Below are 24657 nucleotides of genomic sequence, written 5' to 3' on the forward strand. Positions count from 1 at the left end.
TTGGCCCCCATTTGCATGGTACCTGGATGTTCAAAATCAAAATTCCCCACTAGCAGAGCTATTAACACCAGGAATGTAAATACACAGGTCATCATCACCATACAGGTATAATGCATTTCCACTAAATCGAGATTTAATTACAAGCACCGAAACAAAGGGTTAATATTCACAATGAAAGAAGCTGTATATATTTGTAAATAGTTATCCCCATGGGCACATACAGGGCTGTCATGCCCTAGAAAAGCGTTGCCAGTCCACACCCTACAGATAACACATTTAATTTTAATTCAATTTTAATAACTATCATCCCATCTTTTCCAATTTTATTTTAATAACCACCATGTCAATTGTTACCATTTATTTCTATCATTTTAAGCCTGATCATATTGTGTCTGCTTCCCACAATTATACACCAAGCTCTAAATTACAATCAACACCAGCCCACGCTCAGAAATGCAAAGCATTAGACTTTGCCTACTGCAAGGTTAACCATCATGCCACGGATAAAACCTGGTACATCTGCACAATAAACTGTACCTCACACACATAAAACTAAACTTTGGCGGGAAATTGAATATTTTCAGACTGACCACCACAGGACATGGAGGTGAGATACTACGATATTTCAATCTGTTACATACCCGTAGGCAGGCCCGGCCTTAGAGGCGCCTCCGTAGCCAGGTGGGAAGGAGCAGCAGTGCGTAACGCGCGCTTCTTGATTAGACCGGGGTTCGAGCCCATCACCACCAAATACGGAGGATGCGGAAAGGTACGGGAATGACCACCGCATATCCCCTGAGCAATATGGCCTTAGTTGCTAATGCTCCTAAAAACCAAAATAACAACAACAAGAAGCCCCGGCCTTAGGCATAGGCCAGCTAGGCAGCTGCCTAGGGCCTTCAATTCAAGGGGGCCCCCAGTCACAGAGGCAAATGCAAGTTCTTGGGTTAAATAATGATGACTGAGTAATAACAGTGTTCGGATGAATAGAATTACTGTTAACTCTGCCACACTTTCTTTTCACAAAAATCCTAATGTTTCTTTTCTCTCATGTTCCCTTGTTTGTTTTACTGCCTCCTTTCCAAATTCACAAAAATGGTGACCGTAGGTATAGAGAGAGGATCTCGAGTTGCTTTAAGGGCTCTTTAGAACCTTTCCCTTTTCGCCGCATGAAGGGTAAGAGGATAGGTCTGTTTAATAGTTTCCAGATGTCACAGATTGTTTCACACTTTTCAGATGTGTGAAACAATGTATCAAAAGGCTTGTGTAAGAGTTTCTCAGAAATACATTTCTAAGAATATTTCCCAAACCCTTCTTGAAAAAGGAGGTTGTTACAGATAATCAGTCTCATTTTACTGTTCTTTGTGGTAACATCAACAGTTCTATTTCTTGTATTTTGTGTACATCAGTCTTTGGATAACTGGTTTAAGAAGACGTAAAGAAATTCAAATTCTTCTGAAATAACTGAATTTCGAGCTTTTACCTCAACATTTTGCATTTATTGTAAGAGATTTTCTCCAGACAAAGGCAACAGTTTTAAGAGTTCTTCGTCATCGATAAATTTCTCTTCCCGGCAACTTTTCTAAAAAGACTGCTTTCTATGCCACCCTATTAGCAGTATTTGGTAAGTGAATCTAATTTTTATGTTACAAAATTTTGTTTAATTTTCTTACTTTGGTAATCAGGGCTGCATTTATACTTTTGGAGTCCTTAAGCGCAACATCAGTATGAGTACCCAAAAGGTCAGTTTAAAACAGTACGATGTGAAACAGTTGGTTCAGACATTTATTTCAGTTAAAAAAATTATAGGTATTTTTTAATTTATTGAAAGTAAAAGTCGACATTTATATAAAAATTCGTAGTAAATTAATTCATTAAATATCTATGAATAAGTATCTTAACCGAAACTGTAATTAGCAGTGGCGTAACTACTCTTTCATGGGCCCGGGTACATTGCACCCCCTGCACAACGATAGTTACGCCACTGGTAACTAGACTGTTTTTCATAAAGATGTTATTGAGCATTTAAAGCGAGGCCCCGTCGAGGGTGAGGACTCCAGCTTGTGCCTTACGGTAAATGTGGCTCTGTTGGTAATTCGAGATGATACAATCATCTAGGAATGACGAGCTATTCGTATGGTTAAAATAAAATTAATGATTCGGTCTTCTTTTTGAGACACAATTTTTTAAATAAATCGAATTACATTTCAATCGCAAATCCGCATTCATTAGTGGTGAGATACTCCTCAAAAGATCCAGAAAGATCAATTTGTAGTTTAAGGGAAGGTCTGAATATCAATTTAATTTCCTTATTAATAAAGTCCTTCAGGAGAAAGGAACACCTACCTAGGTGTCAATGAACAGTTTGAAGAAACTAAACTTATAAAATATTTATAAAATTCCTCGTAATGTTATTTTAAATAAAAATAACTTCTAATTAATAATGAAATTTCTCCTAAGTTTATTATTACCTAGAAATCACTCATTTCTTTAAAAAAAATTGTAATAGAATTTTTTGGACGTGAATATTTACTATTTATATTCTTATAAAATCAATAACTACGGAAAAGGTTAGGAATTCAACATATTCGTATAATATCCTGTTTTAAAACAATTTTACTGGATTTTGAAATTAATTAAGGTTTATTAGCAAGGAAAAGTAAAGAAATATTTCAATAATATTTAATAAAAAATGGGGATAAAATAATTATAAACAAGACTTCTTGCAAGTAAACATTGGTATTTGATGAAATGTTTTTATTATATAAATTTTAACAAGAGTATATTTTAATTTTAATTTTATTAGATTAAACATGCTTTCTTTGCAGGATTCCTTTAATTGATTTGATTTAACACACCCTTAAATGTCTTACATCGGAGGAAGAAAGTTTGAATCGGGTGCACAGAAACAAAAGAGAAAAATGTTGCAAGAAGCACTGATTTCAAGACAAAAAGGCGCTATTTTGAAGTATTTGCCCGCAACAACAGAAGATATTGGATCCGAAAAAAACACCATTGAAGCTTCACAATTTGAAGAACGCTTGAAAACAACTCCACTTACAAAACCACCAGTAATGACATTAGTTCAATCTACATCCTTAACAGAAACTCAGTTTGAAAAATCAGAATCATGTGCACTTGACTGGAGTGATATTGGTATGTGGCCAGTACCTCTGAATAATAGTCAACTAGTCTTTGTGATTGATAAGGGTCCAAATAGGGTTATTAACTTTGATTTTCCTCTGGATGAGAATAATAGGCACTTTTCTGTGTCATACTACACTTGGAAACTTTTAAATGGTGAATTAAACGACTGTCGTTGGCTGGTTTATTCTAAAAATCTTGACTGTGTTTTTTGCTTCTATTGCAAGTTGTTTTCTGATTCAAAAAAAAAATTTTCAAGTATTGGATTTAAAGACTGGAAGAACCTTTCTACACTGATAAGAGAACATGAATTTTCAACGAAACACATAGGGTCACAAAGGAAATGGATTGAGTTTGAAAATCGTTTAAACAAAAATCAAACACTTGATAAGGAATTGCAAAAATCGATTGCGAAAGAAAAATTACATTGCCTCGGTGTACTAGAACATATTTTAGCTATCGTACAGTTTCTGGCACAGAAAAACATGGCTTTCCGTGGTAGCAAGGAAAAGCTGCATGCTCGTAACAACGGGAATTTTTTGGGACTGGTGGAATTAGTTGCAAAGTTTGATCCTGTTTTAGGTGAACACATTCGGAGAATCAACAATTCTGAAATTCATGATCATTACTTAGGTAAAAGAATGCAAAATGAATTTATTCATCTAATTAGCAAGAACGTCTTAGAAAAAATAACAGCTAGTATAAATAAATCAAAATATTACTCCGTGATTTTAGACTGCACTCCGGATGTTAGCCATCAAGAGCAGATGACTGTAGTAATACGTTTCGCTGAAATAATTGGGAAATCTGTAGAAATCGTTGAATGGTTTGTAGAATTTTTACCTGTTAATGAGACAATGGGATCTGTCTTAACAGAAGTTTTCTTGGAAAAGTTGAAAAAACTAGGTTTACCAATTTCCGATTGTTGTGATCAAGCTTATGATAATGGTTCTAATATGAAAGGTTGTAACAAAGGGGTACAAGCAAGAGTGAGAAAAGTCAATCGGAGGGCATTTTATGTTTCTTGTGGATGCCACAATTTGAATTTGATTTTATGTGACAAGGCTGGGTCATCAAATTCTGCGAAGTCATTATTTGGTGTTATACAACAAATCTATGTATTATTTTCAGCATCTACACAAAGATGGAATCTTTTAAAGGTACATGTAAAACATCTTACAATCAAGGAACTATCGGAAACAAGATGGGAATGCAGGATTGAAAGTGTCAAAGCTCTTAGATTCCAAATAGGTGACATTTATGACGCACTAATTGATGTTTCTGAAACAACCGTCAATTTCAAATGCCGAACAGAAGCTCTTTCCCTGGCAAGAAAACTTAAAAGTTTTAAATTTCTCGTGATGCTATGCATTTGGTATGATATTCTAACTCAAGTGAATCTTGTAAGCAAAGTTTTTCAAGGGGAGCACATGCAATTAGAGACAGTGTTGGTACTTTTGGAAAGGACAAAGAAATTTTTAATATGTTATAAAGAAAATGGGTTTCAAACTTCACAGAGAATAGCCAACGAATTAGCTAATGAATTAGAAATGTCTCCTGAAGAAGCTGTTTTCCCTTCTGCCGAGTCAGTCCGATGTAGACGTATCAAAAAGCAATTCTCTTTTGAGGCAGAAGATGAAATAATCTGTGATCCTAAAAAACAGTTTCAGGTAGAATTCTTTAATGTACTGTTAGATCAAGCAATAATGTCAATTACTGAATGATTTCAAGAGCTGGAAAATTTAAAGAATAATTCGGATTTTTATTTGATATTCATAGTTTAAAAGTTTTAAGCAACAAAGAACTGCTAAAGTTTTGTAATCATTTGCAATTGTTTCTATCTGATCCAGAAAATGGAGCTGAGAGTGACTTGGATGGCCAAAATCTTCTTACTGAGCTTAGGACCCTGTCAAACTGTTTTACCTTCACAATTATCACCTTTAGAGGTACTGAAATACATACATAACAATAGATTGAATGAGGTATTGCCAAATACCTCTATCGCTCTACGAATTCTATTGACCATTCCTATGACAATAGCTTCTGGTGAGCGTAGTTTTTCTAAGTTAAAATTAATAAAATCAGTTCTGAGGTCTACAATGACTCAAGAAAGATTAGTACACCTATCAGTCATTTCAATTGAAAGTGAAATTTGTCAATCTTTAGACTATAGTGAAATAATATCAGAATTTGCAAACAAAAAAGCAAGAAAGCTGTCTATTTAAAATTAATTATATTGACATTTACATTATAGAATTGTTTTTTATAAAACTTTTCAATAAATTTTTAATAAATTCAATCCTAACTATTATTTATTTTATACAATGAGTGAAAATATAAAAAATGTTACAACTCATAGATCTCATAGAAAAATATTTTGTCTAGGGCCCAAAAATAACTTTTGCCTAGGGTCTCCAAAACTGTAAGGCCAGCCCTGCCCGTAGGGCTTTGAATCTCATATCACAGTTTGCTGTAATATACGTAAACTACCCTGTTTACTTAAAATTTAGTACTTATATAAAATTAAGTACATATATTCAATAAGATTACTCTTATAATTCCAATTATCCACCAAGTAATTAACCTAGCAAAACTGATATAGAGATTACAGAAACAGGTATGTATAATACATTCCTCCAGTATGGCTATATGTCTGCTCAAAGTCCCTGAGGAGTAGCAGAGGTATGACCATGAGGAAGAATGTTAATTTTCACTAACTTTTGCCAGTTTCTCCAGCTTTCTTTAAAATTTCATTAATTTTGTTGCTTTTATATGTATCTTATATTTTTATATGTAAGGCTATCTATATCAGGACTAGTTTTAAATATAACTAGCAGGTTGGTTGGGGTCACTACAAACCTGACACTCCCAAGTAGTACCACAATTTAAAAATAATAATGTATAAATAAGTTAAGTATATATATATATATATATATATATATATATATATATATATATATATATATATATATATGTGTGTGTGTACAGTGCTTTTTTTGTAAAAAAATAGGTGTGCCTGTACTCATTCTTTGCTATCAGGAAAAATTGAAAATTATTAAAAGGACATGAAAAGTACAGTACTCTAAAAAAATTATTTCCAGATATTGTTACTTAGTAGTAATGTTTTTGGAATAAGAACAATAAATTAAGTATATTAACACATAGTTTATTAAGCATAAATTTATTATTCAAGTATATAAAAAATAAGTAAATGTTTAAAAAATGAGAAATAAGTAAAAATAATTTCATAATAAAGTTTTTATAGAATATTCCAAATTTTTATTGAGTTCTCATCCAACACACTATGCCAACTTCTTACTGTTTGTGTCTGTTGCTGAATGACGTTTTCGAAGCAGCCACGAATCGACATATTTTGCTGATCGATGTGGGTCAGCGGTGGGCCACAATTTTAAGAAACTGTTTTTGTCATCAACAAAGCTCTGGTTGGGCTGATGATCAGATTCATTTGTGAAAATCCTCATTCACATTTGCTCGATGAAATTGGTATCGTACTCAGAGCGTTCATCAGATGCTTTTCAATTTTTCCAAAAACTGTCTTTTTGATTTAGGTATTCCTGAAATGGGCGAATTGTATCTCTTTCATTTAACTTAAGCCTAATTGACAATTTTCTTAATTCATTCTCACCAAATTTCATGTTTAGAAGGTTTAATACTTTTGTTGTCCTCATTTTCCTTCTCTCGTCATTGATATTGTCACTAGTTCTTAAGTTTGAATCTTTTTTTTTTTTTTTTTTTGAAACTGTCCAAAATGTTGGTGTCATTTGGATATTCAGCTACTGTGGAATATGTAAACAGAGATAGGGAAAATTTACGGAAAAATGTGGATAACAACTTACGCAATACAACAGATGATTATTTGTCGAGGTAAAAGAAAATCACTCCCTCCTAATTCTCGAATGGAGGCGCTTACAGTTGATTCCCAGCAGTGTCCAATCTATGGCCCGTGCGGAAAGTGAATTAAAACAGCGTTTTAAATTTTGCTAATTATCAAAAAATTCTCATTGAGTGACATTTAAAGGCAAAAGTAAGGTATTTTTTTGAAAAACAAAAGAAAGTCATATTTTTATAATTTTAATAAGATCTAAAAAATAAATTAATGACATAAATTTGTTACACATAACTGTATTGGGAATTTGCATTTTTTTTAGCCTGAAAATAAGAAACGGTAACATGAAAACAGAAACTTCCTTTTACATGTAACAAGATATGTTAAAAAATGTAACACTAATTTCACTCAGTGTGGTCCCCGAAAGAATTCAAATTTTGAATATGCCCCTTGTACAAGAAATGGTTGGACACCACGGCAGTAGAAGGTGAACCAGAGCTCATTGGGAATACCCCTTGATCTGCTCACTGTTGACCAGCGCCACTTCTATCCGACCACCTGTATGCTGCTGTATGATGTAGGTGGTCGGATAGGTTTTACTATAAGTTACCAGGTACCACTAAGTTGTTGAATGGTAATCCCTTTAGCTCTCTCAATTCTTGCTTAGCAGCAGGACTAATTTCCTAAATTTCCTGAAGGCCAAAAGTGCAAACAGTATGTATGCAGTTAAGTCTCTCCTAAGCCGTTCGTTATATGAAAATTTTCTTTGCTCAACTGAAACTATTTTAAATGTAATTTCCAAGGGGATTAAAAAAAAAATCGCTCTAAAAGGAGTTCATTAAACAGAGGTTTGACTGAGTAATTTAGAATTCTAAAAATGGTTATAAAGTTTTATATAGTAGATATCTTAACAATAGACAGTGAGATGCAAATTTAGTTAAATAACTTTAAGCTTATTTGAAAAGTAGGTAAACATGCAAGAAAATTTACGGAATGTTACAAATTTTGAAGTGTACAGCATCAAAATAGCACTGTGCTTGCGTGTGTGTCTGTGTGCGCGCGCGCACACACACACACACACACACACACACACACACACACACACACAGATATGATATGTTGATTATTATATATATATTTTTTCGTTTTCAATTTCAAGCAGCGAGTAGATGAAAGTGGTACCAGAGTTAGAGGAGAATCTCATCTTTTACTTGTTGGTGATCCAGGTAACTAATTAGAGTTGTTCTTCTTGTTTAGAACTGTTTCCGTGAATTTTCTCATGTGTTTGGATATAACACATGCTGATTTTTCATTAACACAAAATTGCTTTCAAAAAATGCATGGTTTGGTGCTGTCAAAATGACATTTGTTAACTGCTCTGGTCACTGATTGCACCAAGTAGAATGAAAATATGTTTATAAATTAATTCCCTCCCCTCCTATTTGCTTTCAGTTAGTGGTATTTTAAATGCTGTTAATGCTGCTGTATGCTGTAGATTTATGCAATAGTTGCCAACTCTCTGGATTTATGACAGACTGTTTTTTTTTTTTTTTTTTAATCCATTCTCCTGCTTGCACATCCTAATGTGCATATTCATCCATCCTAGTAGGATACTAAGATGGATGAATATGTCTATAACAGCTACACATTGATCTGTAATAATACTACTGATAAGGTTAAGGAGGCCAAGGCTGAGTGTGATAAAGCACTGACTAAGAGAGCCAAAAATGGGGACGAGTAATTTTTTGTGTGTGAATAAAAAGAAGAAGAAAATGAATCATATTGGATACTTGTGCACTAGGTGTGAAAAAGCTCTTAGATGACCCAGCTAATGTTCCTGATGAAATGAATAATGTACTTTGCATCATTCTTTACCGATGAGAGACCTTTTATGCTGAGGAGAGGCTGTGTGAGTGAGGATAAGCCATATGAAATTAGTGATTTTGAAATTACAGATGACTGTTTATTATAAATACTTTTGAGCCAAAAGGCATAAGGCTTCTGGAGTTGATGGGATATACCCAGTAATTTCGAGGGAGGCAGTTGGAGAGTGCACTGAACCACTGAGTTAATTATGAAGGCATCAGTGGACTCGGGAGAGATTCCTTTGGATTGGAGAAATGCCAATGTATTGTTAATACATAAAAGCAGTTCTAAGAGTGAAGTTGGTAACTGCAGACCAATTAGTCAGACTTCAATGGTAGGTAAAATCTTAGAGGCAGTGATCAATTCTCACTGCCATTTCTTAGCCTATTGACCCAATTTTCCTAGACTTTGTTGCAGTAGCTCACCTGATTACTTTCACTAACCACCATGCCAATCTTTGTATCATGTGCAAACTTAAACACTAAGCCTGACTTTCATCAATATCATTAATAAATATTGAAAACAACAATGAGCCCAGCACTGAATCCTGTTCCCAGCGCTGTTCTTTGTCTTGCCTGGGGAACTCCACTGATAACATTAGTCCATGACAAGCAGTGCCTATTGATAACCACTCTCTGTCTTCTTCCACTTAACCATCCCTTTATCCATAGCAGTAACTTGCCCTGCCACATTGCTCCAGTTTATACAGAAGTATTTTATGTGTGTGCAACAGTTTCAGAAGCCTTCCTCAAATCTAGGTATATCAAAATTAATTTTTGCATCAATTTTTTTGGTCAGTGTGTCATAGTAACCACTCAGATTGGTTAGACAAGGCCACCGCTTAATAATTCCATTCTGTGACTGCAGTATAATTGTATTTCTGTCCAGATGGCCCTGGATTACTTCTTTAACCAGTGACTTCATTATTTTCCCCAGAATAAATGTTAAGCTAACAGGTCTGTAGGTATTCATATCATCTTTTGATCCCCCCCCCCTGTATGAATTGGGGATACATTCACACATCTCCAAGGTGCCTCCGTAGCCAGGTGGGAAGGAGCAGCAGTACATAGCACACACTTCTTGGTTAGACCGGGGTTCGAGCCCACCACCAAATATGGAGGATGCGGAAAGGTCAAGGGAATGACCACCGCATATCCCGGAGCAATATGGCCTTAGTTGCTAATGCGCCTAAAAACCAAATAACAAACAAACAAACACACACATCTCCAGTCCATAAGGACCTGCACTAAATCCAATAATACTCTCATAATTATGTCTAAGGGTTTGCTTACCTCCTTTGCTGCCTCCTTCAATATAATTCAATAGATTCCATTGACCCTGGGTGCCTTTTTTATGTTCAGCTTCAACAATTCCTCTTCCACTTTCCTTTCAGTTATCACAAAGTGATTTAGTGTTAGAGTTTGATAAACATCTGGTAAACTTGTAATGGTAAACTTCTTGTAAGAGTTTGATAAACTTTTGGCATCCCCTTCCCTAAAGAATTCCTCATGTGTGAATGTATATGAACTACCTATTCAATTTGTCAGAACCTGAGCAGGGTCATCAACAGTTAACCCCTTGGCATATCAAGTGGCCCAGTGTGAGTCAATTCCTTCCTCCTACTGTTAATATAACATAGAAGTCTTTGCTGCTTTCATTTGCATTCTTTGCCAGAGACCTTTCATAATCTGCCTTAGCTTGCCTCTCATAATCTGGCCTTTGTGACTTGATTACAAAGTAATATTTTTTTACCATAGGCTGTATCAGCGATCACATTAGTACACTGTGTTCACTGCCATCCAGTGGGTCTTTTAGCTGCATTTTCTTAATGCATGTAGAATCACTGCTGATGACCATACAAGAGTATTGCTTACCAAGAAATCTACAAGTCTTGCTTTGTGTGAGTGACCAACCCACAAATTCCAGCGAACATCTGGAAAGTTAAAATCCCCCATTATAGGACATTCTGAATTAGTAGCCCACTTTTTTTTTCTGTATAGCTGTTTGGTATACAGTAAGACCCCATATCTGCTGGGGATACGTATCAAGACCTACTTGGATGGCTGAAACCTCGGATATAAGCGAACACCTGCTGACCCCATATATAACGTGATTTTCTTGTACATACATATGTATAATAAAGTTTAAACACACAATAAGACATTACCAACATTAAATATGGTAATAATAAAGTACAGCAAACTCTTGATTTATTTACCAGGATTGAATTAACCAGGACACTTCAAAACCAAATGTTTGATTTAGTGCATCGTGTCGATTGTTGTGTTCCGTCGCACTGCAAAAGGACAAATTTTGTTTCGTTATTATTATTATTGTTAGCTATATGGTGCAAGGAAGCCTGAGGCTTATACTGCACCAGCCAAAAAAAAAAAAAAAAAATTCCCGAGTTACCCTGAGAGAGAGAGAGAGAGAGACATTTTTTATAGTAATTATACAGTATATTTTTTTTGTTTAGAAATCATAAAAATTATAGAGTTGTGCTTTCAAATTAAACAAAAACTTCAAATTATTCAAAAGTTTGAAAATGGTGCATACTTTAAATCTCTAAAGAACCATTATAATGTTGGTGATCAAACCATACACAACATCATAAAAAATAAAGGGAAGCTGTTCGATTTAAAATTGACATCATAAAAAATAAAGGGAAGCATCGTATTGGACACACATGAGTAGTACATGTTAAGTTTTTTCATTTTTTTTCCATGGTTAACCATGGGTAACTGAATCAGCAGATACCGAATAAATGGATACGGGGGCACAACTGTACTCACTGTAGTCATTAGGCCTATAACACATGCTTATTTTCAATTTGGTTTTCCCAGTACTTATATCTCCAAACTAACTTAACGTTTTACTGGCTACCCATTTTTGACTGGATGCACTGCCTTAGATTTAATATGCTTTTTAACTAAGAGCATAACCTCTCCACCCCTCCATCCTGTCTGTCCTTCCTTATATACATTGTACTCCCTATATTCACATTCAGCATCACTTATGTGTGAGTGACACCATATCTCTGCTATCCCTGAAATGTCTGCATTTAATCAGTACTCCAAATTCATCAAGTTTATTTACAAACTCTCAACAGAGTGCAGACACGAAAAATGTAAATCAGTATTTCGCTCCTGAAAGATTTGTAGGGTATGTGTGGTGGGGGAGCTGCTCAGAATTCTTGCAGGGCTGGGAGCCTAGAGTTTGTAATTAATACCACTGCTTGTTATTGTAGCAATCTATCATAAAAGTCTGTTATTTAGTTAGTATTGTAATCGTTTTTACTTATAGATTTAAATTTTATTTACTGTCATATATGAATATGAATTGCATAAAATAATGGCATTTGATGATTAATGCGCATTTCAGGCACAGGTAAATCTCAGTTTTTGAAGTATGCTGCTAAAATGAGTCCTCGCTCAGTCCTTACAACTGGAACTGGTAGCACAAGTGCTGGACTAACAGTGACAGCAGTTAAGGTGATTTGATTGATTAATATAACTTATAAATTTTAAATTAAGAGATTTATAAGAAAAATCTGAATTTCGTTTTTTATAAATATTTTTTCTCTTATTAATATACATGTATAAATATGTAACACTTCAATAAATAGTGTTAAGTAAACACATATATGCAAGTGTATGTGGAAAATTGTTTTTCCCTCTCCAGAATATTTTTAACTCATTATCTAGCATAATATGAAGTACTTTTCTGGTTATCATAATGTCCTTCTCCACTTTTTGTGGGATGTTTGCTATGCTGCTATTACGGACTTCACTATTAGAGGCCTAATGACTCGAATGAGTACAACGAACAATTGTACAGAGAAATAGTGGTCTAGTAAATCAGAATGTCTTATAATGGGAGATTTTAACTTCCCAGATATTGACTGGAACTTGTGGGTTGGTCACTCGCACACTAGCAAGACTTTTGTGGATTTATTGGATGATTGTTTTCTGCAGCAGCATGTTTGAGAGGCATCCAGAGAGGGTAATACTCTTGATCTGGAGTGATCATATCAGCAGTGATCATTCGTGTATTAAGAATTTGCAGATAAAGGAACCACTAGGTGGCAGTGATCACAGTGTACTGTAGGATTTAATTACAGTTATAATTACCATCAGGGGTAAAGGAAAGGGTTTTTGCTTCCGTAAAGGTGACTACAATGGTCTTAGGCAGTTTTTAAATTCTGTATAATGGGACCAACTGATGAGTTACCAACAGCAAATTCTAAGTGGGAAGCATTCGTGGAAGCTACTAGACTTTTCATACTGATTAAGAAATATTGTTCAAGATTTAGGCCTAAATGGTTGTCAAATGAACTCATGGCAGAGAAGAAAAATGCATGGAATGCATAACACAGAACCCTATGGCAGATATAAGCTAGTCTGTAATAAAGTCACAAAGAAGATTAGGCAAGCGAAGGCAGATTACGAGAAATCTTTGGCAAAGGATGCCAAGAAAAACAACAAGGATTTCTTTTCTTACATAAACTCTAAAAGGAAGGGGATGAGTCAGATTGGTCCACTTGATATTGAAGGTTTCACTGTTGATGATCTTGCTCAGATAGCAAATGAACTGAATGAGTATTTTCCATCTACATTCACACAGAGGAGTTATTAAGGAAGGAAAATGCCAGAAGTTTATCGAATTGTAACAGGGGGCTTAATGATTTTGTAATAACTGAGAACAAAGTGGAGGAGAAATTGTTGAAGTAAAACATAAGAAAGGCACCTGGATTGGAGAATCTATCCAGTTATATTAAAGAAGGCAGCAAAGGAACTAAGCAAAAAATAATTCAGATATCATATACTTGGATTTTAGGAAAGACTGCTGTACAATTTGTGGATGGAAGACTGCTGTACAATTTGTACAGCAGTCTTCCATGTTATGCATGGAAGACTGCTGTACAAATTGTACAGCAGTCTTCCATGCATAAGGATGGTTGGGTGGGAGAAGACAGAGAGTAGTAATCAATGGATGCTGTTTGTTATTTGGAGCATTAGCAACTAAGGCCATATTGCTCCGGGATATGCGGTGGTCATTCCCTGACCTTTCCACATCCTCCGTATTTGGTGGTGACGGGCTCGAACCCCGGTCTAATCAAGAAGCATGTGCTAACCACTGCTGCTCCTTCCCAACTGGCTACGGAGGCGCCTATGGATGCTGTTCTTCGTGGACTAATGTTATTAGTGGAGTCCCACAGGGGTTGATGTGGGGCTCCACTAATAACATTGATGTGTTTTGTATATTTATCAATGATATTGATGAAGGTATATCAGGCTTAGTGTCGAAGTTTGCAGATGATACAAAGGTTGGCAGGATTGTTAATGACAATAATGGCAGTGTGCTACTGCAACAGGGTCTAGAAAATTTGGGCAGATGCGCTGAGAAGTGGCAGCTGAAGTTTAACATTGACAAATGCAAAGTACTCCATATGGGTAGAAGTAACCCTAGAGTAATCTACCAACTGTGTAGTACTATGCTGAGTGTGGTATAAAATGAAAAAGAATTGTGCATTCAGAGATGAAGTTTTCTGAGCAGTGCAGACAGGCTGCAAGAGCAGGTCATGCGGTTTTGTCAATGATATACAGGAATTTTGCTAGCAGGGAATAGGAGGTGATTATCCCTTTATATAAGGCAATGGTCAGGCCCTGTCTTGAGTACTGCATACAGGTCTGGAGGCCTCATTTTAGGAAGGATGTAGATTTGCTTGAGCGTGTACAGAGAAGAGCAACAAGATTGGTGAGGGGGAACGAAGGGGCCCTCTTACCAAGAGAGAATTAAGTTCTGCTATTTATTATTATTTTTTTATTATAAAGCATTATCATCTAAGCCCATATTGCACTTAGTATTATATCTATAGAAATGAGTTCACAGGCCGATTTGTATGTTGTGCAGGCCGAAAAACTGAAATAACTCATGGGAAAAGAAGTCTACTCCTCCACCTGAGTCCAGCTAACTATAGTCTCGAATGAAGTGTCATAAAAATTAATATCAGATAGTGGCAAATGATGCAAGAATGAAAGCTTATAAAGCACCAGCCAAAAAAAAAAAAAAAAAAAAACCCCACATCACCTGTCCAACCCCCCCCTCCAATAGTTTGTCTAGTTCTTCCTTGAATTTGTTCAAACTACCCACTTCTACAACAACAGATGGAAGTTTGTTCCCAACAATTTTATTGTTTCTCCAGTCTTCCAAAAGATCAGTCTTTTGGAAGCAATAAATAAGCAATAAATGGCAAAAAACCACTAATGGCTAAAAATCCAAATAAGCAATAAATGGCAAAAACTACTAATTGTCATGAAGTGCCATTTATTTCCATCTTTTGCAGCATTGGCATCAATGGCAGTTTGCGCAGTTACTCAATAGACAGTGATTACTTCAATTAACGATGCTTGTTTGTATCATTTCGGTGATGTGATTAGAGATCAAATACTGTTATCAGTCTTAAAGAGGATCAACATCTTAAGCTGTATTGTTCCATTGAAGTGTGTGTGAATAGCCTAGTTTGTAGTTTGTGCAGGCTGAAAAACCAGAAATAACTCATGAGAGAAACCTTATTCCCACCACCTAAAATTGACTAACTACAGCTATGAGTGAAGAGGCCTTTAAGAATTCCTCCAGTCTCCGACAGGAATCAAATCTAGACCTCTCCAAACATACCTTATTTTAGGATGTAAATTTTCTTGAGTGTGTACAGAGAATAGCAATAAGATTGGTGAGGAGAACGAAGGGGTCCTCTTAATAAGAGAGGCTTAAGTTCTGCAAATTGCAGTGGCTGGAGACTAGGCATCTGCGAGGTGATCTGATTGAGGTGTATAAGGCCTTGATTGGGTTGAGCATGCTGAATTCTGATGGGATTCTTCCGCTTGCTCAGTTAGCATTAGCATTAGTAGAGGCATATGATGCAAGAAAGCAAGCTTATGCAGCATCAGCCAAAAAATAAATGCTCCCATTTCACCCCTCCGTTCTTTCCAAATACCTGTCCAGTCCAGCCTTAAATTTATTTAGGCTATCAACTTCGACAACAAAGGATGGAAGTCTGTTCCACCAGCCAACTACATGCTGGCTAAAGGCAAACTTCCGCACATCTATCCTACATCTGTCTTTCCTCAATTTGAATTTATTCCCTTCAGGTGATTATTCTGAGCAAGAGGAAGAATCCCATCAGCATTGAGCATGCTCAAACCATTCAAGGCTTTATACACCTCAATCAAATCACCTCACAGGTGCCTAGTCTCCAGACACTGTAATTTGCAAAACTTAAGCCTTTCTTCGTAAGAGCACCCCTTTGTTCCATTCACTAATCTTGTTGCCCTTCTCTATACTCGTTCCAACAGCTCTACATCCTTCTTGAATTGAGGCCTCCAGACCTGTATATAGTACTCAAGGTGTGGCCTGACCATTGCCTTATACAAGGGAATAATCACCTCCTTATCCCTGCTAGAAAAATTCCTATATATCATCGACAATACACCATGAGCTACTCTTGCAGCCCGTCTGCACTGCTCAGAAAACTTCATATCTGCCTGCACAACCACCCCCAGGTCCCTTTCATTCTCTACTACTACTGTCAGTGTAGTACCACAGAGTTGATACGTTGCTCTGGGGTTACTGCTTCCCATATGTAGTGCTTTACATTTGTCAATGTTAAACTTCATTTGCCACCTCTCAGCCCATCTGCTCAACTTTTCTAGATCCTGTTGCAGCAGCGTACTGTCATTAGTGTCCTTAACAATCCTGCCGACCTTTGTGTCGTCTGCAAACTTGGACATTAAGCTGTAGAACAGATGTGCAGAAGTTTGCTTTTAGCCAGTGGATAGTTAATTGCTGGGATAAACTTCTATCTGTCATTGATAGCTTAAATAAATTAAAGGAGGAACTGGACAAACTTTTTTAGGGAATGGTTATGTGAATTTTTTTTGGCTGATGCTACATAAGCTCATATGCTTCCTTTTTTGCATCACATGCCTCTATTGCTACTAAAAATTTGGTACTGGGAATTAGCTCAAACCTACTTTTATCATGACAATTAGATGTGTGTGTGTTAGTGTTTTTTTTGTTTATTTAGATCTCACATCTGTGTTTGAATATTTGCTAATGCTATCGAGCCAGTGGTAGGTGGTTTGGAAAACTCTAGCTTTGGGAAGGGGGGGGATACACAGACTAATAGTTTAACTAGAGTCACAGGAGAGGTGATAGTGATTCTTGAATTGCTACTATTGGTTCATTCAGCAGCCTGGAAAGCAAGGTTCTGGGATTTCAGGCCCTTCTGTGGGTCATCGCGGAACAAATGGATATATGGACTGTGTTAGTGTAACTAAGAGTAATATAATGTGCGTGCATGTACACTAATGCTAGGAGCATCGTAAATAAATTTGATGAATTTGAAGTACTAATTAATTCATTGGATGCAACAATTGTAGGAACAGCATAGAGGTGGTGTCACTCAGACATAAGTGATGCTGAATTTGAATATTGGGAGTACAGTGTATACAGGAAGGACAGACAAGAGAGGTGGAGCAATTATGCTCCTAGTTAGGAAGAATATTAAATCTAAAGCAGTGCATCCGGTTGACGAGTGCAATGTTGAGTCAGTTTGGTGTGATATAAGCACTGGGAAAACAAAATTGAGAGTAGAAGTGTGTTATAGGCCTAATGACTGTCATAAGTATACCAAACAGCTATACAGGGAAATAGTATGGGCTAGCAAATCAGAAAGTCTTATAATGGGGGATTTTAACTTTCCAGATATTGACTGGAATTTGTGGTTTGGTCACTAACACACTATCAAGACTTTTGTGGATTTATTAGATGACTGTTTTCTACAGCAACATGTTAGAGAGGCAACAAGAGGAAGCAATACTCTTGATCTGGTTATCGCAGTGATTCTTCATGCATTGAGAATCTGCAAGTAAAAATCTGCAGACCCACTGGGTGGCAGCAGTCACAGTGTACTAATGTGGAATTTAATTAAAGACAACTACAGCTAGGCCTCGCATAACGCGAGTTCGATTAACACGATATTCAGTTAACGCTATTTGAAAAATGATACCACTTTTCACTTTACACGATGCAAATTTCCAGTTAACGCGATCTTTTTTTTTTTTTTTTTTTTTTTATGCGATAGTTGAAAAGGATTTGAATCGCGCGTTAAGCTTACCGCGAGTCGTACAGTCAATAAACAAACGTTTGCCTGCTGCCCGCCTCGGTGTGTTCCATCAACCATCGGAAGAAGATGTGTTTGTCTCCTGCTAATAAAATCGATGCAGACTTGCATTTAAAAATTCAAATTTTTAAATGAGCCAGATGAAAATGTTACGCGAAGGAGATAACGGTAAAAGAATTAGATGAAATCTTTCGTATCGCATAGAACCTCAAACAAAAGGTTTGATGTTCTCTGTGATATTTATTTCACCAGGGCCCAGAGAAGATTGTTGTCGGCTATCAGAAATTGATTGATGAAAAGAGAAAGTCAACACTGTTCAAATATTTCCGTAACAGTAATTTCTTCATTGTGTATTTTATGTCAGAGGTTCCCAAAGTTTCTCGGTTCACGGCGCCTTTAATGTCTCAGTAATTTTTTCAAGGCGCACCCAGACCAAAAGAAATACCTAACAGTTTCGTTTAGTAGTTAGGTCCAAACAACTTAATAAGAAATGCTGAAACTGTGAACTACCTCGAGCTAGTAGTTCGCGCGGTGTCGAGTATCACTGTGTTTCCCTCGAAAATTTAAAATATTACGTGGTGCACAGTTTAAGAACCGCTGTTTTATGCAATAAACATTTAATTCCATGATTATTTTCATTATCTTTTACATTATATACAGTTAAAAAGTTATTTAAAAGGTAATTTTAAAATTCTTTATGGACATTCCAGAAGGTCAAGGACCAATTATAATTTTTACTATTGGTTATGATATTCGATTAACGCGTCTCCGTTTTGCGCGATGCACTCGCGGGATGAATTAATCGCGTTAATTGAGGCCTGCCTGTACTTTCCAGGATAAAGGGAAAGGCTTTTGCTTTTGTAAAGGTAACAACAGAGGTCTCAGACATTTTTTAAATTCTGTGCAGTGGGACGAACTGATGATGTTACCAACAGCAAATTCTAAATGGGAAGTAATCAAAGAAGCTGCTAGGCTTTTTATACCAACAGAGAAATACCGTTCAAGGCTAAGACTTAAATGGATGTCAGATGAATTTTTGAGATGTGGTAGTTAGAAAAGTGCATATAAATTATCAGGTGATACAGATGCCTATGGTAGATATGAATTAGTCTATAATCAAGTCACAAAGGAGGTTAGGCAAGCTGAGGCTGATTATGAGAAGTCTCTTGCTGCAAAGAAAAACAGCAAAGACTTCTTTGCTTATGTTATCAGTAGAGAAAAGGAATTGAATCACATTGGGCAACTAGACGTCTATGGATTAACTGCTGATAACCCTGCCAAAGTTGTGGACTAATTGATTAGATATTTTGAACCTACATTCACACATGAGAAATTCTTCAGAGAAGGAGATGTCAGAAGTTTATCAAACTCTAACGAGGAGCTAAATGACTGTGATAACTGAAAGAAAATTGGAGGAAAAATTGTTAAAGATGGACATAAAAAAGGCACCTGGGACAGATAGAATCTGTACAGTTATATTAAGGGAGGCAGCAAACTCTTAGCCATAATTATGAGAGCATCATTGGACTCAGGGGAGGACCGTATGGATTGGAGAAGTGCAATTATATCCCCAATTCATAAAGGGGAATCAGAAGGCGAAATGAATAATTGCAGACCTATTAGGTTAACATATGTTCTAGAGAAAATAATGGAATCGCTAGTTAAAGAAGTAATGCAGGACCATTTGGACAGGCATGCAATTATACTGCAATCACAGCATGGATTTGTCAAGGGCGATTTTGTCTAACCAGTCAGATAGGTTAATATGTTGCAGCAACCATGGAACTGGATGCAAAAAATAATTTTGACATCATATACTTGGATTTTAGTAAGGCTTTTGATACCATTGCACATAAGAGACTGCTGTACAAATTGGAGCATGTAGCATTAAGGGCAAGTTGCAGCTATGAATAAAGAGATGGTTGTGTGGGAGAAAGCAGTGTGGTAATCAAGGGACACTGCTCTACGTGGAGTAATGTTATTAGTGGAGTCCACCAGGGTTCGGTGTTAGTCCTATTGTTGTTTTCTATATTTATCAATGATACTGATGAAGGTATATCAGGCTTAATGTCAAAGTTTGCAGATGATACAAAGGTTGGCAGGGTTTTTGTTAATGACAGTAATAACAGTATGTTACCGAAACAGGATCTAGAAAAGTTGGGCAGATGTGCTGAGAAGTGGCAATTGAAGTTTAGCATTGACAAATGCAAGGTATTGCATGTGGCTAGCAGCAACCCCAGAGTAACTTATCAACTGTGTGGTACTACATCCAGAATAGTGGGGAATGAAAAATACATGGGGCTAATCGGGCAGTTAGATATGAAGTTTGCTGAGCAGTGCAGGCAGGCTTCCAGAGCCGCTCATGGGATCTTGTCAGTGATATACAGGAATTTTGCGAGCAGGGATAAAGAGGTAATTATCCCTTTGTATAAGGCAATGGTCGGGCCGCATATTGACTACTGCATTCAGGTCTGAAGGCCTTATTTTAGGAAGGATGTAGAGCTGCTGAAGTATATGAAGTATATATTTAACCTCTGATTTAAGGTCAAAGAATTCTATCATTCTTTTGTCCTGTTACAAGGTTTGTCTATCTAGGTCTTCCAATACTATTTCCATCTATTCTATTTATACCTCTGATAAACTGAAAAAAAAACCTTTAAAATATTAGGTGAGAGAATTCCTGATTTAAACTTTATAAAATATCTGTAATTCTAATATTACTAAAAAAAATTCTGCTTGAAATTTCTGTTTGAGATCTTACCTTTAAAACTTTTAAAAATTTAATTCAAAATGAGGACACATATCTTGTTCAACAGAAAATCACAATAAGTTAGCATTTGTCTGATTTTTACTAATATTAGCGGGTCTTGATTGCACAAGTTGTCTGGCCAACTTCATTAAAAGGATCTCTTCTGGATCTGCCAAATGCTATCACTCCTTTTTGCTACTCACTAATACATGGCCAATTTGCTATTATGGAAGAGAGAACTACATAATATTTCACCCAGTTTATAATTAGTATTAGAAAGAATTAAGTTGAAAGAATTCTTTGAAAGATCTATTAAGTTAGCAAGTTTGTGTTTTTAGACTTTGTTTTTATATTTTGTCCTTAGCAGAAATAGATGGAGGTTAATTTGTTGATGTGAATGGGGATGCATGCATGGACTATAGCGATCATGCTGCAAATGTGCTGGTAATGAGAGTTGGAATATATCTCAGTTTCTGCTGGGTTTATGGAAGGCGTTAGAGAATTCACATAACCATGTTAATGATTGTGAATAGCTTTAGTGATTGTACTGGGTAGCTAACAAAGGAATATAGCTGAACTTGGTCTTTCAACGGAGGCAATATTATGTGAAATGGCACAATAAAATAAGGTATATAATCATAAATAGACAAAAAATCCATGAACTGAAGTAGCCTTACATTGAAATACATTTTAAACACAAAAAAAGTAGAAATTTCATAACCTTTTCATTTGTGAGTCTGCTGAATGTGTATAGGTTTATGGCAGTAAGGTTGTAAATTTATTCCACTGATTCTATGAAAAGATTCTTTTGTGGAAGTTTTAAAAAATTGTAAAATTGAAAACGGTAGATCTCAAAGATTTTAAAATTTAATTTGTTCTTATTTTGAACTTATTGCTCAACATTTGACTGAAATTTGCTGCAAAAAATTACATCAGAAATTTTTTTAAAGAATTTTAAAGAATATTCAGAAAAAATCGCACTTCCATAGCCAGGTGGGAAGGAGCAGCAGTGTGTAGCACACGCTTCTTGATTAGATCGGGGTTCGAGCCCGTCACCACCAAATACGGAGATGCAGAAAGGTCAGGGAATGACCACCGCATATCCTGGAGCAATATGGCCTTAGTTGCTAATGCTCCTAAAAAAAACCAAACAACAAACAGAAAAAATCCTTAAAAATCATTTAAAATTTGTAAAAAAAATTATTTCTCAATGCACTAATATTCTCTATATTTGTTTATCATTTAATTCAATTTCATCAGTTTTTAGAAACAAATTCCAGAGAATTTCAGGTTTTTTTTAACCAAATTGGACAACAGTGAATAGCAATTGGGGTTTCTTTTGGTTTTGAAAACTGTTTTTGTGCTGCTGTCTTTTAAAACTGTCTGCTATTAGTATAAAAAAACAAATAAGAGATGGCAGCACATACTGGAAGTTATTAAAATAATATGCTCTTTTAATGGATGGTTTATGTGAATTGTAAATGAAAAGACCAATAAAAACATAAAATAATATGTAACAGATAAATTTACATATGTACTCACCAGAACCCACACATGCAAAATGTAAATTTTTTGAGGTTTTCATCACATTTCAAGATGTGCATGTGCCCATGCAGATAAGAAAATATGAAACTAAGCATTGGCTTTGAATACACTTCATAACATATTTGTTGTTTTAGGATGGTGGAGAATGGCAGTTAGAAGCTGGAGCTTTGGTTCTTGCCGATGGTGGTATTTGTTGCATTGATGAGTTCAATAGCATCAGGGAACAGGATCGTTCAAGTATTCATGAAGCCATGGAACAACAGACAATCAGTGTTGCTAAGGTACTAAATAGAATTTAAATTAAAACTAATGTAATAATCATTCTGTTTATTTTTGCATTTATTTATTTTTGTTTCATTTTTAATATCAGACCATATAAACAAAAATAGGAATATGACATTTGTAGGATTATTACATAAAATATGACATAAAAGTAATATTATAAAGTAGATTTAAATCCGTTCTATACATGATAAAATCAGTCATTAAAAACGTTAGATATGTAATTTAGTGAAGTTTAGTGTGTACTAAGAGTGATTCATTTATTTTGTAGTTTAGTAAAAATTTTATTATTATTTTTTTTTGCAGAATTAGGCTTGACCAAATGGTTTCAATAGAAAAGAAAGTAAATTGTGTGCTGTGGTTGGCGCTGAGTTAGTCTGTATATCTTTGAGAGAAGTCCCCCCCTCAAAGATATTCCAAGTTTTTCAGCCAGCACAACATGCAAATCAGCCCATGAACACACTTGTATACATAACGGCGCAATATAGTAGTAGTAGTGGCATGTGATGCAAGAAAGCAAATATGAGCTTATGCAGCATCAGCCAAAAAAAAAAAAAATCACACCATTCCCTCCAAATGCCTGTCCAGTTCCTCCTTAAATTTATTCACCCTATCAACTTCCACAACGACAGATGGAAGTTTGTTCCAGCAATTAACCACCCGCTGGCTAAAGGCAAATTTCCGCACATCTAATCTACATCTGTCTTTTCTTAATTTGAATTTATGCCCCCTTAGGTTCGTAATCTGAACAAGTGGAAGGATCCCATCAGAATTCAGCGTGCTGAACCCATTCAAGGCCTTATACACCTCAATCAGATCACCGCGCAGGTGCCTAGTCTCCAGCCACTGCAATTTGCAGAACTTAAGCCTCTCTTGATAAGAGGATCCCTTCATTCCCCTCACCAATCTTGTTGCCCTTCTCTGTACACGCTCAAGTAAATCTACATCCTTCCTAAAATGAGGCCTCCAGACCTGTACGCAGTACTCAAGGCGTGGCCTGACCATTGCCTTATACAGAGGGATAATCACCTCCTTTTCCCTGCTAGCAAAATTCCTATATATCATTGACAAAACCCCATGACCTGCCCTGGCAGCCTGTCTGCATTGCTCAGAAAACTTCATATCTGCCTGCACAATTACTCCCAGGTCTTTTTCATTTTCTACCACCTTAAGTGTAGTACCACACAGTTAGTACGTTTCTCTGGGGTTACTTCTACCCATATGCAGTACTTTGCATTTCAGTGACTTTGCATATAATCAAAGTCACTGATGTACCTAAAATCCCCAACAACAACAACAACCATTCAAATGAGATAAAAGCAATAGAAATACTGCTGATAGGAATCAGCAGTATTATAAATGTTATATAAGTACCATGTTGTGCGAGGATTGCCACAATTTATCAATCATGTTAGAGCGAAACCGTGTTGTAGAAGTACCGTGTCAATACAGGTTGCTTGTATTGATAAAATCATTTCAAATTTGCTAATGATACAAAGGTTAACAGTGGTTAATGACTGGAATTGATATTTTACTGCAACAAGACCTAGAGAAATTAGGCTGATGAGCTAAGAAGTGCCAACTTAAGTTTTAACATTGACAATTGCGAGATACTGCATATGGGTAACAGTAATTTTCAAGCAACATACCAACTGCATAGTACCACGCTGAAGGTAATAGAAAATGATAAAGGATCTGGGGATTATTGATGAAGTTCTGAGCAGTGCAGACAGATTACTAATACAGCCCATGGGGTTTTGCAAATGATATACAAGAATTTGGCCAGCAAGGATAAGAAGGTGATTATATCATTGTATAAGGCAATGGTTAGGCCACATCTTGAATACTGCATAAAAGTCGGAAGCCTCATTTTAGAAAGGATGTGGATCTATTGGAATGAGTGTAAAGAACTGCAACAAGGCTAGCTGGGGATACAAAAAGATATTCCTATGAAGAAAGACTTCAGTTCTGTAAATTGTAGTGTCTGGAAAATAGGAATATGCAAGGAGACCTAATTGAAGTGTTTAAGGCTTTAAATGG

At 36.0% G+C, this 24657-nt stretch overlaps 1 protein-coding gene across 1 annotated transcript in view; it reads left to right on the plus strand.

Moving 5' to 3' along the window:
• Positions 1–24657, plus strand: part of LOC150089220 (uncharacterized) — a 221521-nt gene that overhangs the window by 129832 nt on the left and 67032 nt on the right. Inside the window, exons 9-11 of the mRNA XM_090389912.1 lie at positions 8154–8217; positions 12239–12348; positions 22470–22616. Coding sequence (XP_090246038.1) covers positions 8154–8217; positions 12239–12348; positions 22470–22616 — 321 coding nt within the window. The remainder of the gene's footprint in view (positions 1–8153; positions 8218–12238; positions 12349–22469; positions 22617–24657) is intronic.

This window comes from Mastigoproctus giganteus, chromosome 2 (genome assembly GCF_048544385.1).
Source record: "Mastigoproctus giganteus isolate SK-2022 chromosome 2, ASM4854438v1, whole genome shotgun sequence".
Classification (NCBI taxonomy): Eukaryota; Metazoa; Arthropoda; class Arachnida; order Uropygi; family Thelyphonidae; genus Mastigoproctus; species Mastigoproctus giganteus.